This window comes from Lagopus leucura, unplaced genomic scaffold, assembly GCF_019238085.1.
Source record: "Lagopus leucura isolate 7727_CA_CO unplaced genomic scaffold, USGS_WTPT01 Super-Scaffold_100008, whole genome shotgun sequence".
Classification (NCBI taxonomy): Eukaryota; Metazoa; Chordata; class Aves; order Galliformes; family Phasianidae; genus Lagopus; species Lagopus leucura.
This window is the reverse complement of record NW_024962265.1, coordinates 28,704,480-28,723,671: the sequence shown is the minus strand read 5'-3', so window position 1 is coordinate 28,723,671 and position 19,192 is coordinate 28,704,480. Positions and strand designations below refer to the sequence as shown.

Here is a 19,192-nt window from a genome sequence, read left to right as displayed (position 1 = left end):
TCCCGTCGGCCGCTGAGTGGCGGCAGCGTGTCACGTGTGCGCGGCCGGGCCGGGCCGGGCCAGTTCGAGGCGCACCGCCCCGGGCACAGCGTGGCTGGCGGCGCCGGCGCAGCGGTGCGACATGTCCCACCAGACCGGCATCCAAGGTACTGCCCTCTTTCCTTCCCTCCGGGCCGTCCCCGCGTCCCCGTTCCGCAGCGTCGTTCTCCCCGCCGCTTCTTTGTTCGCTCCGAGCTACCCTTTCTCCCGAGGTTACACCCGTAACGGAGCGAAGCGGGAGCTGCCGCACGGCGAGTCGGAGCCCCGCGGGTGACGGTTCTGCGTCTGGCCGCGCCCGGCAGCCTCGGGGCAGCGGGGATCGGGTAGGGTGCGGCTGGAAGGGATCTCCCGCAGAACGCCCGGCGCGGCGCCTGAGGCGTGCCGTGCACACAGGTGTCCTCCGGCGGCCGGACGGGGACCTCCGGCCCCGCGAGGTATCGCCGCAGCGCTGCGGCAGCGCCCAGCTGCCCCCGCTCACTGAGGAACCGCAGCGCTGGAGGAGGACCTTGAAAGAGCCGGAGCTGGGAAGGAGGAATCCCGGCGAGCCCCTGTGACGAGGAAAAAGTACAGGAGAGCCCTTTTTTCCTCAGCGTGTCCAGACCTTGGAGAATGTGAAGAGCAATTGGAAGACGGCGACATGCTATTTCTCAGGATTATCGGCCTCGCAGCATCACAGCACTGCTAAGCAGGGATAATGCAGCAGCAGGATTATGGGGTTTGCGGTTTTATTATTTGCTTTCTGCAGCCTCGCTCAGTGACTAATGTGGTGTACTTTGTCTGCTCGTCTGCATTTATGGTTGCAGGTGACTTTTGTCCTGGCCTGGGTTGCTCTTAACTGCTCTTCAAACCCCTTTTTGGCTGCTGGATACATTTGTTCCGCAGCCTGTCACCTCTCTTCTCTTCCTTCCCCCGCCAGTGCCAGCTTGCCATTAAGTTTGTGTGGCCACTTGTTTTAAGTTGATTGTCCCTTCCTGGGCTGGGGTGCACCTCAAGCAGTGTTTTTCCACGTTGAGGAATACTGTTCCAGTGGCTCTTAATTCTCTTATGCTCCTCCCTCCAGCCCCAATAAGAGGGAAGGCAAGAACACCCTGTTGCTTACCATGACCAAGAATGGCTAAGCCTCTTCTTTGAGAGCCTTTTGTCCTCTGAAGAGAGCCGCAGTGAGCTCAGCTGCTTTCCTGCCCTGATCCTGCCTTGGCAGGCTGGGATGCAGCCCAATTATCCAGGGTCTCATTTGTAGTAAAGCTTCTGCAATTGGAAGAGGGATAGCGTTTGTTGTGCCGTTGCTGGCATTAGCAACAAACAGGCTACTGTCACTCATAAACAATCACAAGATTTGGCAGCATGGAGCGCTCTTTTCTGGAAGCAGAAATGAAGTAATGGGGACAGTGATGTGTACCAGGCGAATGTTAAAAGGACGGGGCTTTCAAACAAAGCAGCAAATATACATAGTCGCAGGGTGCATTGGGCTGTGGGGAGATTCACGAGACTATGTTCAACTCTTCCAAATTATTTCAAAAGTGTATTTTTGAAATAAGTCTCATTGCATTTTAATGTACCATATTACAGATAAATCACTTTGAAAGTGCAACAGAGTAAGTTGTTGGTATGTGTGTACGTTTACAGGCTGTTTTACACAGTCATTTGAAGACTGTAACCAGTTTTTATAAAGGGACTGTTCAAATACCAAAGAGTTTACTTAATGCAAATTTGCTCATTGAGGAAGGTAGCATGTTGGTTGCTCTAAAGTAGTGCCTATTTATTTCTTTGGAAACTGGAACAGATAAAAGAGCACTGTAACGCTATTTGATAAAGCAAAACTCTCAGCTACAAAGCTACTTTTCAACATAGTCCCCACCATTAGCTCTGCATTTTGGCCACTGATGAACAAGAGCCTGCGTGCCATGCTCATAAAAATCTGCACCAGCAGAGGTGACCCCTGTAGCTGTTGTCACTGCTGAAATGCACCACTCGCTGCCTCAGTGTGCTCACATCCACTGATTGGTCTCCATAAATGTTCAGCAAGCATTGATGAATGTCAGTGGGTGCAATTTTTTCTGCATGGAGGAATTCAATTGCATGCTTTTACTTCATACTCACTTCTATGTCAGACATCATCGTGTCAGGCTGCCCTTCTGCTGCCATCTGTCACACAGCAACAGCATGGAATGGAATATTGGTGGGACAATCCACCATCTACTGCCATACCACCACCATCTACCTCTGGATGGGGTCATGGGCTGACGTAATAAAATAAGAGGCATTATTTAAAGAGCAGACCTCATACATGTCAGCTTGTCTATCTTAGCTCTGTATGTTGCATCCTTTGAAAAGCACCTGAGTACAGCAGTGAAACAACAGATAACTTGCACTGCTGGATAGAACAGGGTATGTAGAACTAAGACATATCCCATGTGTTTCTTCCCACATGTACAATGAAGCATTTCCACTACTGAGATATAACTTCTGTAGCAAAAGCAGTGATGTATATGGAGAGAATTGTCATGTTTATCATCACATGTTTATCATCATGAATGTTTTTTAGAAAAGAAATTAAACTGCAAGTTGGCCAGTGAGATTCCAAGACCAAACTGTAATTGAGGTCTTTGCTCTGCAGAAGGTTTAAATAGAGCATTATATTGCTCTGTTGTGAATTTTCTGATCTCTGTATGGAGAAAAAAAGTGTATCTCACAGATAGTGAGTCTGTCTCTCAATCACTAACAACATCTTGTCTCAGAAAATGACTTCAGGAGCTGTTGTGGTTCTGTTGTCAGTGCAAAGGACTGCTGTGTCTCAGTGTTGTTTTGGTGTGCAGGGTTGATACAAGAGTACAAAGAGCAAGGGATTGTAGACCTGAAGAGGACAACCATTTCCAGGGGAATTGGGAAGTCAGGAAAGTGGTGTAATGTTTGTGTGCTGAATGGAAGTGCGAGGAAAGGCAGAGATGGTTGGAAAAGCTGATTGCAGAGGGTCTGCACTGCTGAGTGGGAAGGTGCTAACTGAGATGAAGGTGGGCTTGGACTGGAAATCAGCACAGTTCTGTTTGTGTAAATGCCCATGCTTCGTCTCCATCCCCCAGCCCATTGTGGAATTCCAGAGTGGACCTGCCCTTTGCTTTCATGGACCTGAGTTGTACGTATTTTGAGTATGGGTAGAAATACAGCCAGATGCCGTCTGTTCCTTCAGCCTCATTGTGACTGTAAATAATCCTTTTTCTTTGTTTCCTGGTTTGCTGTTTGTTTTGCGGGTGCTGTCCTCTGTGCTGTGGGATTACTTAAAGGACCAGATTGCAACAAGTGTTCTTTAGTAAGTGCAGGACAGCCCCCTGTCCAGGGTATAATTAAACTGATCTGCAAACAGATCATTTAGCAAAGCAGTTCAGATTAGAATAACGTCTTCAGGACTCGAGCACGGTTCTTCCTCGTGCTTACAGAAGGGGTCGATCATACTTGTATTGTAATATCAATGTGAATTACAGAAATTTGTGAATTCATTTAATCTGCCCTATTGTGATGGGTCAGGGATTGGAAAGTGTCATCAAAATGCTTGCAAGGTCATGACTTGATAGAGAAGATGAATCAAGAGTGTTAGCCTTCCTTGGTACCCTTCAGAGAGGCATCCTTAGGAAAGGCAGGTGATTTTTGCAGACAGGCTCTAACATTTTCCTGGCAGGCATCAAGTTTGTGTCTGCAGGCTTACTGCAAACTTTCAGACTTCATGAAGCTCCTGTAATTTGAGATGCATTGTGTTTGTGTTGTGTTACTGTGTGAACTGGGAAACCTGAGAGTGATGATGTGATGTCACCTTGAATTTTCACAATGTTGAAAATGATACGGTATTGCAAGTGAGCAGGGCTCTTTTGCAGATGTTTGTAATGTTGTCTGTGATCTTTCTGTGGCTTGCCTGTGGCTGGAACAGCATTTGACCACTCCTGTGTTCCTTTTTCAGTCCAGCATCATAGTGGTGGGCAAGGTGTATGCTTTTCCAGTGTCGTTTTTACCTTCCTGAGTACTCTTTGTTGTTGGAAAGAAGAATGTGTTAATTTGCTTACTTTTATTTTCTCTTTTTCAGCAAGTGAAAGTGTTAAAGACATCTTCGTTGGAGCCAGAAATGGAAAATACAGGATTTTGAAAATAGTCATTGACAATGGTCAGTCAAGTTTTACTATTTTTCCTGGGTTCTTTTGGATATTTCCCTAACTATTTTAGTGATTTTCATGTAGAATTATTTAAAAAAACAAGAATGCTTCAAAGCTTAATCTTACCAAGGTCTTTCATATCCTGAAGGTAGAATTTGAGTCTTGGTGATGCTAAGTTAGAATTTTTCTTCCAAATGTCATTTCATATTCTCCCAAGACCCATTGCTTCTTTCAGAAGTACATTAAATGCCCACCTTGTTGCCTCTTTTTTTTTCTCCTTCCCAAAGTTCACTCATTACAATACACTGAAAAACCTTTTAGCTAGAGAAAGGCGTGTGTGTACATGGATACACATACATACGTACATTTATTGTTAGGTAAGTAACTTGCTGTTATATTCTTTGTGTTTGCTTCAGTTTTTCCCTGCTTTTCTCAAGGAAGCAACAGTAATATTATAGTCAGATCACTGCAAGTCTCAGCAGCATGGGTTACTAAGTCTTGGCCTATATTTTTTATTAGGAAAGTTAAAACAATGTGCTTGTGTGTACATGATACTTCTTAGTACAAAATGAAGGTCATAAGTAGGGAGTGTCTTCCATTTTTATCTTAAACTTTTTACTGTGTGCTTGTGTGTGTGTATACGTATACACAATTTGTCTGCTTGTGGAAGTAGAGACCAGCTTAATTCTGTTTTCTATAGTTCAAAAAGAGGCTTCTAATGCTTCCAGAATGCTGGAAGCAAAATGGTTGCCTCATATGTCTGCAGGAGCTTTCAGCAATGCCCTTAATGAGTAGACAACACTCAAATGGAGTTCTACTAATTTGAGTGAATAAGGGAACGGGTTTGCTGCTGGGCAATATAGATGCCGTGTTTATTTTTTTGTGTTTGTTTCTTTATTAAATTCAAGTGATTATAAAGCCACCTAGAGCTAAGAATTGCCAAGTACGTTCTGGGTGTCCTGGTTATCTATGTGTACAGCTTCAGCTACTTTGCACCTAATGCAGAGAAGTGCCAAATGCACACACACTCTCTCTCTCTGAGCTGTTCATGCTCTGTGCCTTGGAAGATTGCTGTGGGAGAGAGCCTTGTCTGAAACAGTCTGCAGTTAGAGACTGTTGTAGTTCTGTCTGAAGTATTAAAGATCAGGTCCAAGACTCTCAAAAGATACTATGCGTGCCAGCTGCTATGGGCCCTTAAACTGCTGTGGGAACCGTATAAACAAGGTGTTTCTCCTTTGGCTGTGGGGTCTAATATTTGAAAGTTGGTAAATGTTTTGAAAGATACTGAGTAATATTTTTCTTTGGAAGCTGAGATGTGATTTATATGTAAGTGAGAAATCTTGTTGCTACAGTTGTTCATATAATTAAATCTCATCTGAAGTATTCTTTATGGATTTAAGCCAATTATACATAATAAACAACTTCAGTAATTTAAAGAGACTGCAGTTATGAAGCTGCATTAGTTTATCTACATACATAGTCAAATTAAAGTGATTACTGCAAGCATGTTCATTCCAAACTCTTTTCACTGTGCAGCTGAGTTACTGTCCTTACCATAAGTACAAACATTGGAGTGTGTCAGAAATCAGTAATTCTAATCTTAATTTTTAAAAACCTACTCTCATCTTATTTCTATTAAGTATTTCATTTTAAAAGTAAATGAACTAGCAAAGGGCAGTTTTTATTTCTTCTCTGTACACATTATGGTAAACACTGATATCAGTCTTACCTCTTCAGATCAAAGAACTTGATGACAGCCAGTGCACTGCTTCTCAACTAATTGTATTTTGGTTAAAGGAAGTTAGGCTTTATGCATACACAGCTTTTGCAGGAACTTGCTTACTGTCACACTGAGTGCTCCTGACTTCCATTCTTGTGGGCATGGTTACAGAATATGAAGTGTTTGATTAATTATCATATATAATAATAATAACTAATTTTGAAAAACACTATCAACTATATATTTGCTAACCTATGGTTTTGGTTATTGGTTTTAGAGCAACTTGTTCTGGGATCCTCTAGGCGGCCACTTGGATCATGGGAAAAGGATTATGATCCTTTCGTTCTTCCTCTTCTTGAAGACAAGCAACCGTGTTACATTTTATACAGATTAGACTCTCAGAATGCTCAAGGATATGAATGGATCTTTATTGCTTGGTCACCTGATCACTCTCCTGTAAGTAGTAGTCACAGAATCATAGAATGGCTTGTGTTGGAAGGGAGTTCAAGGATCACCAAGTTCCAACCCCTTGCCATAAGCAAGGTCACCAAAACTTGCATATCTTATACTAAATCAGGCTGCCCATCCAACCTGGCCTTGAACACCTCCAGGGACGGGGCATCCACAGCCTCTCTGGGCAGCCTGTTCCAGCACCTCACCACTCTCATAGCAAAGAACTTCCCCCTGACATCCAACCTAAATCTTCCCTCCTTCAACTTAAAACCATTTCCCCTTGTCCTGCCATTATCTACCCTTTTAAAAGAGTTAACTCCCTTCCTGTCTGTAAGCTCCCTTTAGGTACTGAAAGGCTGCAATGAGGTCACCTCGCAGCCTTCTCTTCTCGAGGCTGAACAAGCCCAGCTCCCTCAGCCTGTCTTTAGAGGGGAGATGCAAAGGACATATATTTGTAACGTTTATTCAACACTATTGTTTGATCCAAATCCTAGATGAGAAGGATTTGGGGAATGAAGCATTCCCCAGCCTTCATCACACTTTCTGCCAAGGAAACTGTAGAGATATCTTCCTTGAAGCTGATTGTGAGTCTAGATGGAGTGTAGGTGGTCCAACTTATTTCTAGCTTGGTCAGAGGAAAAGCACACATTATCGTGCTTTTCCTTCTGTCAGTATTCATGGAAATAATAGAAGAACATGGAACAGAAATCCCCATTGGTGTCATCGTAGAGAGAAAGATTACAGTTTGAGCTAAAGCTGCTTATTCTGTTTGGTTTGCTGGCAGACCAGTTGGCATCTGTGAGTCTGTGACCCACCTGAGAATGTCCTCTTTCTTACAGAGCGTGGGAGGAAAGGGAAGTCAGCCTTATCAATTTCTAGGAGAAAGTAGGGTATTAGCTCCAGGTTCAGTAAATGTGAGATAGGGGAGGACAAAGTAAATCTATTCCCAGATTCCTGCGCTACTTTGGATAGCACTTAGGAAACAGTAGGAGACCAAGAGCTGGAGTGCATAGAAGAAATTGAGTGGAAAAGATTGGGGTATTCTGGTGAGGATGGCATGGTTGTGAAATAAGCTGGGGAAAATGGGACTGCGGGGAGAGGAATATGTATGTTGGATGCAAATTGATAGGAAGCAAGCATCATTAGGTCTTTTGCTCTAGAAAATTTCATTTTCCCATTCTGTAGTTGAACTACCAAATCAAAAATAATAAGGGTTATTTGCAGTCTGTTCTTTCTGTGATGTATCACATTACAATAGACAGACTGGTGACAAATGATCTAATCTGTTGTGTTTATTTTTTCCTAAACAGAAGTAGTAAGGATTCTGTTCTGTTCTGTTTTGTGGGTTTTTTTTAATTATTATTATATTTTTAAAGCTCATGCTCTAATTAAAGCTGCAGTTTGGCTTAGAAATTAGTTTAATAATAATACACAGTAAAATGTCTTATTGTGCACTTGAGAATTTAACACATATATTAGCATCATGCTCCAGAACTCATTCTGTTCTGTTATTAAGAAATGCAGTTTCAGACTGCACTTTCAAGTCTTAAAATATTTGTTCAAGAAGGGCTGTTTATGGACTTGATACCCCAAAATGCTGTTGTTGTACACCTGAGCTGTGTACCCTAAATAGAAGAAAGAATTAAACAAACCCCTGTTTTGTGATATATCAGGTTCGTCAAAAGATGTTGTATGCAGCAACCCGGGCAACACTTAAGAAAGAATTTGGAGGTGGTCATATTAAGGATGAAGTATTTGGAACAGCAGAGGTATGTTCTCAGGAATGCTAATTATATTAGATGATTTTACTGGTATTAATTTGTGGTGATGTTGCTCTTTTTGATGAAGGAAACAGGGGGTTGAAAATTTTATGTGTTATTCAAACATTAAAATGTAATAACTCTCATTTGAAAAAGTAATTATATTTAACAATTTAAGATTAAGATGTCCTTCCTTCAAATGGGTGTTAAATCACCCATGACTAACAGTACAGTCTTTTAATCTTACTGCATGTTTATGAATCCTTCAAAAGCTGTAACCATTAAAACTTTCAGGCTAGTTGTTTACAGAAGCCATTGTGGATGTAGGAGTCTGAATCACATGGGCTAGAACAGCTATTAGTGAGACTTTAGCAAATGAAAGCAAACGTTTTTATCTTAAACCAAGGGCATGAAGCTGTCTGTTCTTTAAAATTTGACTGTGAAAGTGGACTCAAGTCCATAGTTGCCATCTTAATGTATGGAATAAGAATTTTAGTAGCTACCAATTTGTCAGTGAAAATGCTAATAGTTGTGTGTTCAGTTATGATAAGATAGTTCCAACATGCATGCATAAAGAGGTCTGAATAACTTCATGTATACCTCTGTTTTCACTAAGACTTATTTTTGAATTAGTGAGGTAATTATGGGCTGACTGAAAATGCTGCCCGCTGTACAGTTGGGTATAAGAGCAGCCCAGGGAATCCTGCTGTTCAGGATGCCAAGTTGAGCTTGCAAATGCACGTAGACTTGCAGTCTCTGTTTGAATAAAATGAATGTAAAGATATGGGAAATAACTGCTGCATGAACTGTGTTAGAAAAAATACTTCAGTTCTGAAAATGACGAGTACTGATACTGTGCTTTCAGGATGATGTTTCACTGAATGGATATAAAAAATATTTGATATCACAGTCTGCCCCTGCACCTCTGACTGCAGCAGAAGAGGAGCTTCGACAAATTAAGATTAATGAGGTACCTGCAGCAACTTTCAGCATGGCTCGGCCATTGGATGCGCAGTTCCTGATGTATTGTAGGCAGAGGCTTTTCTAGAGTAAAAAAGGCAGAACAGAAAATCAAAAACTTCAGTAAGTTTTTGAGTGGATAAGAATATAAATGTCTCACTCAGTGAGTAGGGACAGCAGGATGCTGATGGCTGGAGACAGAGCAGTGTGATCTTGCTGAGTTTGCAAGGGCCAGTGTCGTTGTCGGAGGCCTGCAGCCTAACATGCTTTTAATACCAGTGGATGTGCTTCTGTGTGAGGGTTACCAACCATTGGCACAGGTTGCCCTGAGAGTCTGTGCTGTCCCCTCATTGGAAATCTTCAAAAGCTGCCTGGAGTGTGGGTGTGGGTACCCTGCTCTGTCTGGGTGGTCCTCCTTGGGCTGGGGGTTGGACGAGGGCACTTTCAGAGATCAGCCTCAACTATTCTCTGGTAGCCCACATTTCACATGGTGGCAGAAACTGTAGAAAAAATACAAAATAGCAACTGTTGCAGTGAGTAATTCTGAAGAATATTTCAGCAGCCATTCTCTGAGCTTCCAGAACCAGTTCACTTGTCTTTAAGACTTGGAAGACATAAGACAAAGTTCAATAAAAGTAAAAACAGAAATCCAAAAGAACTAACCATTTCTTTTAAAAATATCCATTCGCTTTTCCCACAAATGCTTTATGGAAAGACTATTAAAGACTATAAAGGCACGTGCCTTTAAACAAGTAATGTGATGATAAATTGCTGTTTAGCCAATGACTGAAATGTTTCAGAGGATTCTCTTCTCAATTTTTTCCATCATTTAACCTTTGTTTGCATTCAGACATGTCTTAATAGATCTCGTGTTGATCTTACAAGTTCTTCAGCCTTATTTTACAGCCATTGTTCACATGTTTGAAATGTGGCATGTTTTTCCCACTGGATGCCAGCAAGCTATCATGTTAAACACAGCTCTTTATCTTCCCTAAAATTTTCACTCCCTAGTATGCTTTTGCTGTAACAGTGTTGGTTTTTTTAACATTTATTTCTTTGATGTCTTTGCTTTCCAGATCAATTTTTGAGTAGTTCAGTGTAGAAATACGCTCATCGTTACCAAACACTTTATTTTAGTTGATTAGCTTTAGGAAAAACAACAACAACAAAAAAACAAACCAAAACAAAACAAACACTAAAAAATGTAGAACTTCCATGGTATCAGTGACCACTTACTTCTGATATTAGTGTTGTCTTTTATGCCCTATGAGCATGTTGTGTAACAGCCAATTCACGCTGACTAATAGTTCATGTTCTGTAATGAAACTTCAGGTTGATGGTTGGACTTGATGATCTCAGTGGTGTTTTTCAACCATACTGATTCTATGATTCAGCAGCAATAGCAGTACTTCTCAAGGACGCATTAACTGTATGTTGGTGCCTTTTTGGCTTCATTTGGAACATCCTGAAGTATGTTAAGTTGTGTCATTTGTATCTTTGTTATTTCTGCCAGTATGAAACCTGTGGTTAGGCTCAGTGGAGCAGTATTTCATTAACTTTCATGCTTTAGCTTCCACAAACAAAAAGCTTTCTGATATTAAGGGAATGTATGTGTTTAAAAACTGTTTGGATGTGGTGCTCAGGGACATGATTTAGCAGAGGGTTGTTAGGGTAGTGTGGTCAGGTTGAGGTTGGACTTTTGACAGTCTTGAAGGTCTTTTGCAAGCTGAGCAATTCTATGATTAAAAATAAAAAAAATGAATTTTCTACATTTTATGTTCTTTCATAATTACCTAAGAAATATTTGAATTAATCAGATCAAAGGTTTACCTTGCTGCTGCCAAGACACTGAGTGAGCAACAGCAGGAATCTGGGAGGGGTGTAAGAGCAAGATAAGAAGGGTGTGATAATTCCTTTGAATATTCTTTGGGGTCTGGACTCGATGATCTCTTGTGGTCCCTTCCAACCCCTGCAATTCTCTCATTGCCTCAGCCTTTGCAGATAGGACTCTTCCAAAGTAACATATGATGTTTTACTATATGCTTTTTTTTTTCCATCCGTCGTACACAGTCCTGTCATTGTTCTAAATCCTCATAAAGTTTTGTTGGCCACAGATCCTATAGCAGTGTTATTACAGCTTGGCAAAGTACTACGTAAAGCACTGCTGCCTGCTATCTATGAGCTCATACCCTGACAGATAGCATGGGGAAGGCAGACAAAAGCCATTCCTCACTTTTTTCCCCTTACTCTCCACTATATCCACAAGACCTCTGCATTCCTTACCAGTTCTCTCTTCTGGGCTGAAAAGTCCCCATCTGTGTACTTTTTCCTCCTGAAGTAGGCATGGCACACTTCTGATCCTTCTGCTTTTCTCTGCAGTTTTTCCAGTTCTATAAAATTTATGAAAAGGAGGGGTGGAGAAATCAGAACTGCATGTGGTATTCAAGATACAGGCATGTTACTGATAGCTGAACTGTGTAATGATGTATTCTGTATTCTTAACGACTTATAACATTTCATTTGTTGGTGGGTGGTGCCTTGATTGCTTGGTTGATTTTTGCCTGAAGTAACCACTGGGCTGACATTTTCAGATAAATATTTTGTGTGACCTGAATGTCAGTAGCTGGTTCATCACCACGCAGGTAGAAGAAAGGTATTTTTCCTCTTGCATATAATGTTTTACATGTACCCACATCAAATTCCATCTGCCACTTTATTACCTCCTTGGCAGCCATCACTAACAAATGTGATGGTATGATTTAGGTCTTTGTAAGTGACTTGGATGTTCTGTTTAGCTTTAGTGGACTTATATATGTTATGTTATGGACAAGTAGATTTGGTTCCTTCTCCTAAATCTAGTGTTATGCTGGGTTATTTTCTTTTTGTCCCCAGACTTTGTAGCTGGCTTTTCTAGTTTTTAATTTTTTTACTACATTTTGTTCTGTGATGCCAATTTAATAACATTTATTAGTCAGATTTTATGCAGATATATATATTTTGCAAATATTTGTCATATGATTGTGTTATGAAATTTACTAAACTTAATACAAAAGTAAACTCTTCTGCCTACCTGATTTCACATTCTTCTTCCCTGATGCTGAGAAGCTGTCCTTTAAAATATGAAGTACAATTTAGTATTGCCCCAAGTATCTTTGTTTTTCATTATTTTCATCATTGATGAATATTTCACTATCTGAACATCTTTCAGCTGATAGATCTAAAACCCACACTTTCTATTTTGTATGCTTTTCTGTCTTCTTAACTGCCTCATCACCAATGTTTGTTTGTAAAATTGTAAAAGGAAGTCAGTACATTCAAAAGCTAATACTTGCACAAAAAGATGAGGTTTGGCAATGCTGGAGGCCAGAGCTCATTTTCAGAGAAATTGTGCATGAATATTAAGATATGCCACACAAATTCTTGAGAAGTATCTTTAAAACAACTGTCCTTTTATCTCTTAATAGTTTTTGTGTCTAAGATAACTAGATTATGAACAACTGTCTAGCTTGCAGTTACCATAGGTTTTTGTACTCTGTGTTAAACCTAGAAGTCAAAAATCAAAGCTCTGCTTGTTTATCTGTTTGCTTTCTTTTGGATAGGCTTTTTGAAGGAGGATGCTGAAGTGGAAGGGAGGGAGGGAAGGTGCTTCTTTTTTTTCCTTCAAGAAGATCAGTCTCTCTAAGACATGTTTTTTCTCCATTCTTCCCAGAATGTTGGCTTCCTATAATCACATTTTCCTATTCTTGTCCAAAACATATCACAATAAAGTTCAGGAACAACACTGTGAGTTCAGAAGTACAGTGCAACACAGGAAAATCAGACTCTTTGTTCCTGGCTTATTCTATGTTTGTACTAGAGTTTAGCTAGATCTTCCCTGACTCTTAGGCAGTTCTCTCTTGTAATTCCATGGGTTCTGCTGCTTCATATATGAAACTGTTTTCAGGTAAGCAAGCAAATGTGACCTGTTAATTAAAAACAAAACAACAAGTTTTGTATAAGGGGATTGTATAAGGGGATTGATGGTTTGGCGTAGCATATTCTTGGAATAGCTGCTGACAGCTCTGTATGTAACCACATGCAATGCATTCTCAGAAACCAAATGAATGCCTGCAAAGGTTCCTGTTCATATTTTCATTGGCTTGTGTTCCAGGTACAAACGGATGTTGGTGTAGATACTAAGCATCAAACTCTGCAAGGAGTAGCGTTCCCTATTGCTAAGGAAGCTATTCAGGCTCTGGAGAAATTGAGAAATAAGCAACTCAATTACGTGCAGCTGGCAAGTATAAGATACTTTAGATTATTTTTAATAATAGGTACTAAATACTTGCACACCAAACAGTGTGTGTTGATGCCATATACTGATAAGTTACCATTCTGTACTTGAAATCTTTTTTTTCTACCCTGTCATATTCTCTCGCTTGTTTTCTGTGTATTAACTGTATGCCATTTTTCTTCATTAACAGGAAATTGATATGAAAAATGAAACTATTATTCTAGCCAACACACTTCATACTGAACTTAAGGACTTGCCAAAAAGAATTCCAAAGGATGCTGCACGTTACCACTTTTTCCTGTATAAGCATACTCACGAAGGAGACTATTTGGAATCCATAGGTATGGGAAAATTTCCCAACATGAAATGTTGTTGGTTTGTTTCAAATACTTCCATAACCTTGAGGCAGAGAAAGACGCATCATAAAAGTAGATAACTTGGAGTGTCTGACCTCTCATTGTATTCATAAATTTCAAAGTCACTTGGTTGCCAGACTGATTTCTGAAGAGTCTTTATATTTAGAAAGTAGTGAACTATTCCTTTTGATTATAAGCAACACACAGATCAGTAGTCGTGTGAAAAAATAAAGATACTTCCTTTTAGGAATGAAACACTTACTGAAGTAAAATGCACAAAACCACGTTCTGGGTGTTTTAGCTTTCATACTATAAAGTTGATTCGCAAAGTCTTTCTGCTGTAAATGATTCTGTGATACAGGTTTTGATAAGGATTATTTTTGTTCTGCTTTTTTTTTTCCTGCAGTTTTCATTTACTCCATGCCAGGGTACACCTGTAGTATACGGGAGCGAATGCTATATTCTAGTTGCAAAAGTCCACTTCTAGAAATTGTAGAAAGACAGTTGTGGATGCAAATAATTCGAAAGGTGAGTACACTGGGAATACTCCATCCCTCAATTCCCTTTTTAATATCTAACCATAATTGTTTCTGCCACCACTTTCTGTAAACAATGAAAGGTGCTGTATGGCTATTAAAGACCTATTTAAGAGCTTGTTCTGAACAAGAAATACTTATTAACTAAGGTTCATAATTTCTATGTAGTTTTAGTAAACCTGTTCTCGTGCAAGAAGGTCTTTGAAAGTACTCTGAAGGACTATTCAGAAGTAACATGATTTCTTACTAAAAGGCCTGTCGTTCTTCGGATCACGGCACATTATTGCTGAACTCTGAATTCCTTTAAGGCCAAGGTTTCATAATGATTTTCAAAATGAAGGAAAAAGGAAGCAGCAGTTCTGGAACTTAAACTGACTCTTAGGAGCCTTTGATGGGTAATTAAGGACTTAGGAGAATGCTGGTCTTTCCAGTTGCAAAGGTTATATTACTGTGCATAAAGAACAAGTGGCTTCTCACTTCTAGAGCAGAGACCACAATAACGGTCCATGTAAATGTGAAATATGTGACCTATTAATATTTCTATTCTAAGTTCAGAATAATTTTGAGGTTTGGTTTCTGATTATTGTGTACCTGAAAGAAGTTATTACCGTGATGATGTAGCTTGAGTACATACAATTGCTGCATGGTTTTATATATCATTCCTCACAAATTTCTTCATTAGAATGAGACAAATGTACCACATGGTGCTTGAAATTCCTGTAGACCTCTTTCTGAGGCATGTACTTCAATGGCAATACAGTGGCTGGCAAGTGCTATAGTTAGGGGGCTGTGAAATGCTGAATACTCACATGCAGTGCCAAAGCATTTGTCTGAACTCTGAATTTGTTGTAATTAAAAACTGGGCCTTGGCTTCAAAACAGTGTTTTCTTCAGGTTTACATTCTTCCACTTAAAACAAAACAAACAAAGAAAAATCTCAGGCTCTTTGTTAATTAAATTTGTTCTATCTTTTCTCTGGCTTGAATACTTGCTGAGTTGCAGTACTCCACTAATTGTGTGAGTGTTTGTACTCTCCCTTTTGTTCTCAAGAGACAGCAACATATATGCACGTTGCTTTTACAATTTTTTAATGCACTTTATAGTGGAAAAAAAATTCTGAAAGTGTGAAGATCACATTGGAACTATTTGTTTTTGCTTTCGAAGGGAGAAGAAATAAAAGAAATTACCAGTTCTGAAAGATCACATGCTGCTCTCTTTTATTATAAAGGAAATTTCTAACAAAGGACTAATAAGCACTTGCTTTTACATGGAATGTGTACTCTTATTTATTATTATGTACACTGTGCTAAAGCTTGAGGCAGGAGAAGTTACTTGGTGTATGCATTTCTGCTTTTATTGAAAGAAGAACTAATTAAATCAAAATGCACTTAACTCGATACTGGTTAGAGTATAAGAAAAGCTATTCAAGAGGAGGTGAGGTGCTTAGGCACAAGGTAGAGAACATCATGCTGGACTCTGACTATTATTGCACACATTGGTTTTAATATAGCATTTACAGCTTCAGCAGAATTTCTGCATTTTATTAAATATATCTTTAAGATGAATGTAACTATTTTTTTTTTTCAGATTGAAATAGATAATGGTGATGAGTTAACTGCTGACTTCCTTTATGAAGAGGTTCATCCAAAACAACACGCACATAAGCAAAGTTTTGCTAAACCAAAAGGTCCTGCGGGGAAGAGAGGAATAAGACGACTCATCAGAGGCCCAGCAGAGACTGAAACACCCAGTGATTAGAAACTGTTGTTTGCATTAATTATAGGGTTTTACAGTAAGAAAAAATGAAATCCTGACTTTTGCCAATGAACTGACACCATTCCATTTATAGATGCTAGAGAAAAAAATGTTAAAAATATTCTTTCTACTCTCCCCTCTTCTGAACTCAGTACTTCCTTTGTTGTTACACAATTATATTTGTTGACCATATTTTACAACACCTGGAAGTGTTAATTATTTTAAAGGTAGAAAACTAAGCTAGTACTCTCTTGTTTTAAATTAGAATCCATTATTTAATAGCAATACACGTGATCATAAACTTCACAGACAAGACTATTAAGCCCACATTTTCTGTGGGTAAGTAGCAGCTGTATGTGTAGATAATGAACCTGTATTTGTACGAGTAGCCTACTGAAATCTGCAAGATTTCACTTGTATGAAGAGTTGAAGCTGCCATTGTCCCAGATAAATCTTTATTTTACCTGGTAACTTTTATGGACAGTAATGCAACAGAATGTTTTCTTCTGTTTTTTGATGTGATGGATTGTTGGGTTTGGGTTTTTATACTACAAAGATTAAAGTCCATTATCTGTTAGTTAATGCAAGTACTTGTTCAGGAATAGCTTATTTTTATTTTTTCCTGTGCAAAAGGTGGTCATTTCAAATTTACAACTAATTTCATGGGCTTGTCTCTTAAAGAAATCTGACATGAAACCACTACAATTTTTCCAGACTTAAATACCACTCATCAGCCTTATATATTACTGAATGACCAAGTCTAATGTGATAAAATATGCAGTCACTAAACTCAGTAAATTATGGAGCTGCTTTCAAAGCAATAAGCTTAAGTTTTCTTCCAAATCATTGATTTTCTGTGCACTTGGATCTAAAACTGCAAATTCAGTGAAAATGGAAATAGACTTGCTTCGTAATGCTGACTTATTGAGATCCTGGTGTCATTGCATTATCAACTGCAACTTGAACTTTCAGGTTATTGTTTGAGCTTTCATAGTAAATTAAATCTTAAGCAAAATCCAACTAGGTCTTTGCCTGGCACCTGGGTAGCATTTTGTGGAATTTGTCTATTTTTTCTGCTTCTCATCTAAACACTGAAATCAGCCAGGATAGTTGAACTGCAGCGAACCGTGAGTCATCTGTTTATTAGGAAGAGAAAAAAATAGATGATTTTAACAAGGAGGGTAAAGAAGAAATAGATGTAGAAGTCAAATGACCTTAAACATTTTAAAATTGTGTGATGAGGCAAGTTCTAAAGGATAGATTATGTTCCCCAGTGGGGAGTTGCTTCTTAGTGTCTTGTATTGAGCTTTGTATTTTTGATTATTTTTTAAAACTAATGGGAGTTGCAAGTCTTGGATCACTGCATATAGGTGTTGGCTGTACACTTAGATATCTGAATCATTTGTTTACTTAATGGAAGGTAGATCTTAGAATAGTTCTGTAAGGAAATAAGGCTTAAACACTACTAGTTCCTGATGAAAACAATTTTTATCTCACGCTATTACGTCGCTTGGTGATACTAACTTGTGGCATTTGAAATTGCACTGTGCAATATGAAGGTTGCAATACTTGCTGGTTTTATGGTGGTTTTTTTTTTCTATATGCAGTAGAGATCTGACACCTCAGCTTTTTCATGTAATCTTACACACTACATCAGCCCAATTCAGTAGCTCCTGATGATCCTCAGCTCATCTTCCACCCTCAGCTGCTGTTCCTTTTCTGCCTCTTGCCTTTCCCTTTAGGGCAAGGAGCGGTCTGAGCAATTTTTCTTCTTGTGTACGACATGTCACACAAGCATCATTGTTTTTAAACATCGTTAATGTGTTTGCAGCTTGCACACTGTAACTACGTTTATTTCTAGTTGAAATCTAAATCCTATCAGCACCAAATTCCTTTTTTTTTATGGTAAACATGTGACTGTAGCAGTTCAAAAATGACTTTGAGAGGGCTTTTTGTTTGAATTTAATAGTCCTGTCTGCATCTCAGCCATAAGAAGTGCACATACATTTTTACCCTCATTTGAGCTTAGCTTTTTAACATGAAATATTTTGAATAAGGAACAGTTTGGCCTGATATGCTCATATGCAGGTTGTGGGGTTGTTTTTTTCATCCCTTAATCCTGCCCTGGGTTAGCGAGGGTAGGAAGTAGAAAGCTTAATCTGGAGGATGGCCAGAGCTGGTTAAGTGATTACACGAAAGAGTTTCTAATGAGCTGCTGTACAGTTCAACCCAAAGCAGACAATAAGTTATTCTACTTACTTCAAAATATTTCATGCTGTCGTACAGCCAGCCAGCAGAGTGATGTCCTGAGTGTATTCCCCTCTCCTTTTTCCATAAAAGAGAAAGCCTGCTAACAGTTCTCTTTAAATTATAGGAAGTCTTGCACTGCCAGCTGCCTCTCTTGGCCCCTTGTAGCTTTTCTCCTGACAAAGCAATAAGCATCTTTCTTACAGAAAGATCTACCATGTTTACATCTGCACAGTTGCCTCACATAACACTGCTATTGTTAAAGAATAGTCAGAGCCAGCACAAAGTGAGGGCATTAAGAAAAGTTACTCTGTAAACTCTGGTCATTTCTTAATTGAATGTGTCCATTCAGAATTGTTGTTGGCCTTCATAAATGCCCCAAAGCAATGCAGCTGCTTGCACTTAATTCATAAGCTATTTAATAGCTGCTAATTAACGTGACAAGTAATTATTTTTGAAATGTTTATGTTGCCAAGTAGGGAGAAATTGATCTAATAAACCTCCTGTCAGGGGTTTGTAAAACTAATCAAAGTAATAATTGCTCTATCATACAGATAAACACAATGATAAAGGAAACTTTTGATTTACTGTGTCTGTGTATTCAATGAAAAACACCTTCAGGTGTTGAAATTATCTATTTTGTAATCTACTTTATAAATAAAGATTGATGCTTTAGTTGGTGTTTAAATCATTTTGTGTTTTGTCTCTAACAAAGATCTAGAGGTGAACATCATGATGTATAAGTAACAGTAGTTTGCTTCTCATCTTTCTATTGCCCTCAGAGAACATTCAGTGTTTTAGCTTTTTCTTTTGACGTATCCCCGTGGGGAGTGCACGATGTGGCAATTGGGTGGTGAGAGAAGGAAAGTTTCAGATGCTTTGAATTAGGAATTGAGACAATACTTTTAATGCAAAGGTAATACAAAAAAAAAAAAAAAGAAAACAAAACCACCCA

General features: G+C 39.3%; 1 protein-coding gene across 1 annotated transcript; it reads left to right on the top strand.

Moving 5' to 3' along the window:
* The first annotated feature begins 64 nt into the window (after nucleotides 1-64).
* TWF1 (twinfilin actin binding protein 1) lies at nucleotides 65-18,912 on the top strand. Its single transcript, XM_042872725.1, has 9 exons — nucleotides 65-146; nucleotides 4,112-4,189; nucleotides 6,176-6,354; nucleotides 8,025-8,120; nucleotides 8,977-9,081; nucleotides 13,222-13,347; nucleotides 13,535-13,685; nucleotides 14,107-14,228; nucleotides 15,823-18,912. The coding sequence occupies exons 1-9, from the start codon at nucleotides 122-124 to the stop codon at nucleotides 15,991-15,993; spliced, it is 1,053 nt and encodes a 350-aa protein (XP_042728659.1). The 5' UTR covers nucleotides 65-121; the 3' UTR covers nucleotides 15,994-18,912.
* The last annotated feature ends 280 nt before the right edge of the window (nucleotides 18,913-19,192 follow it).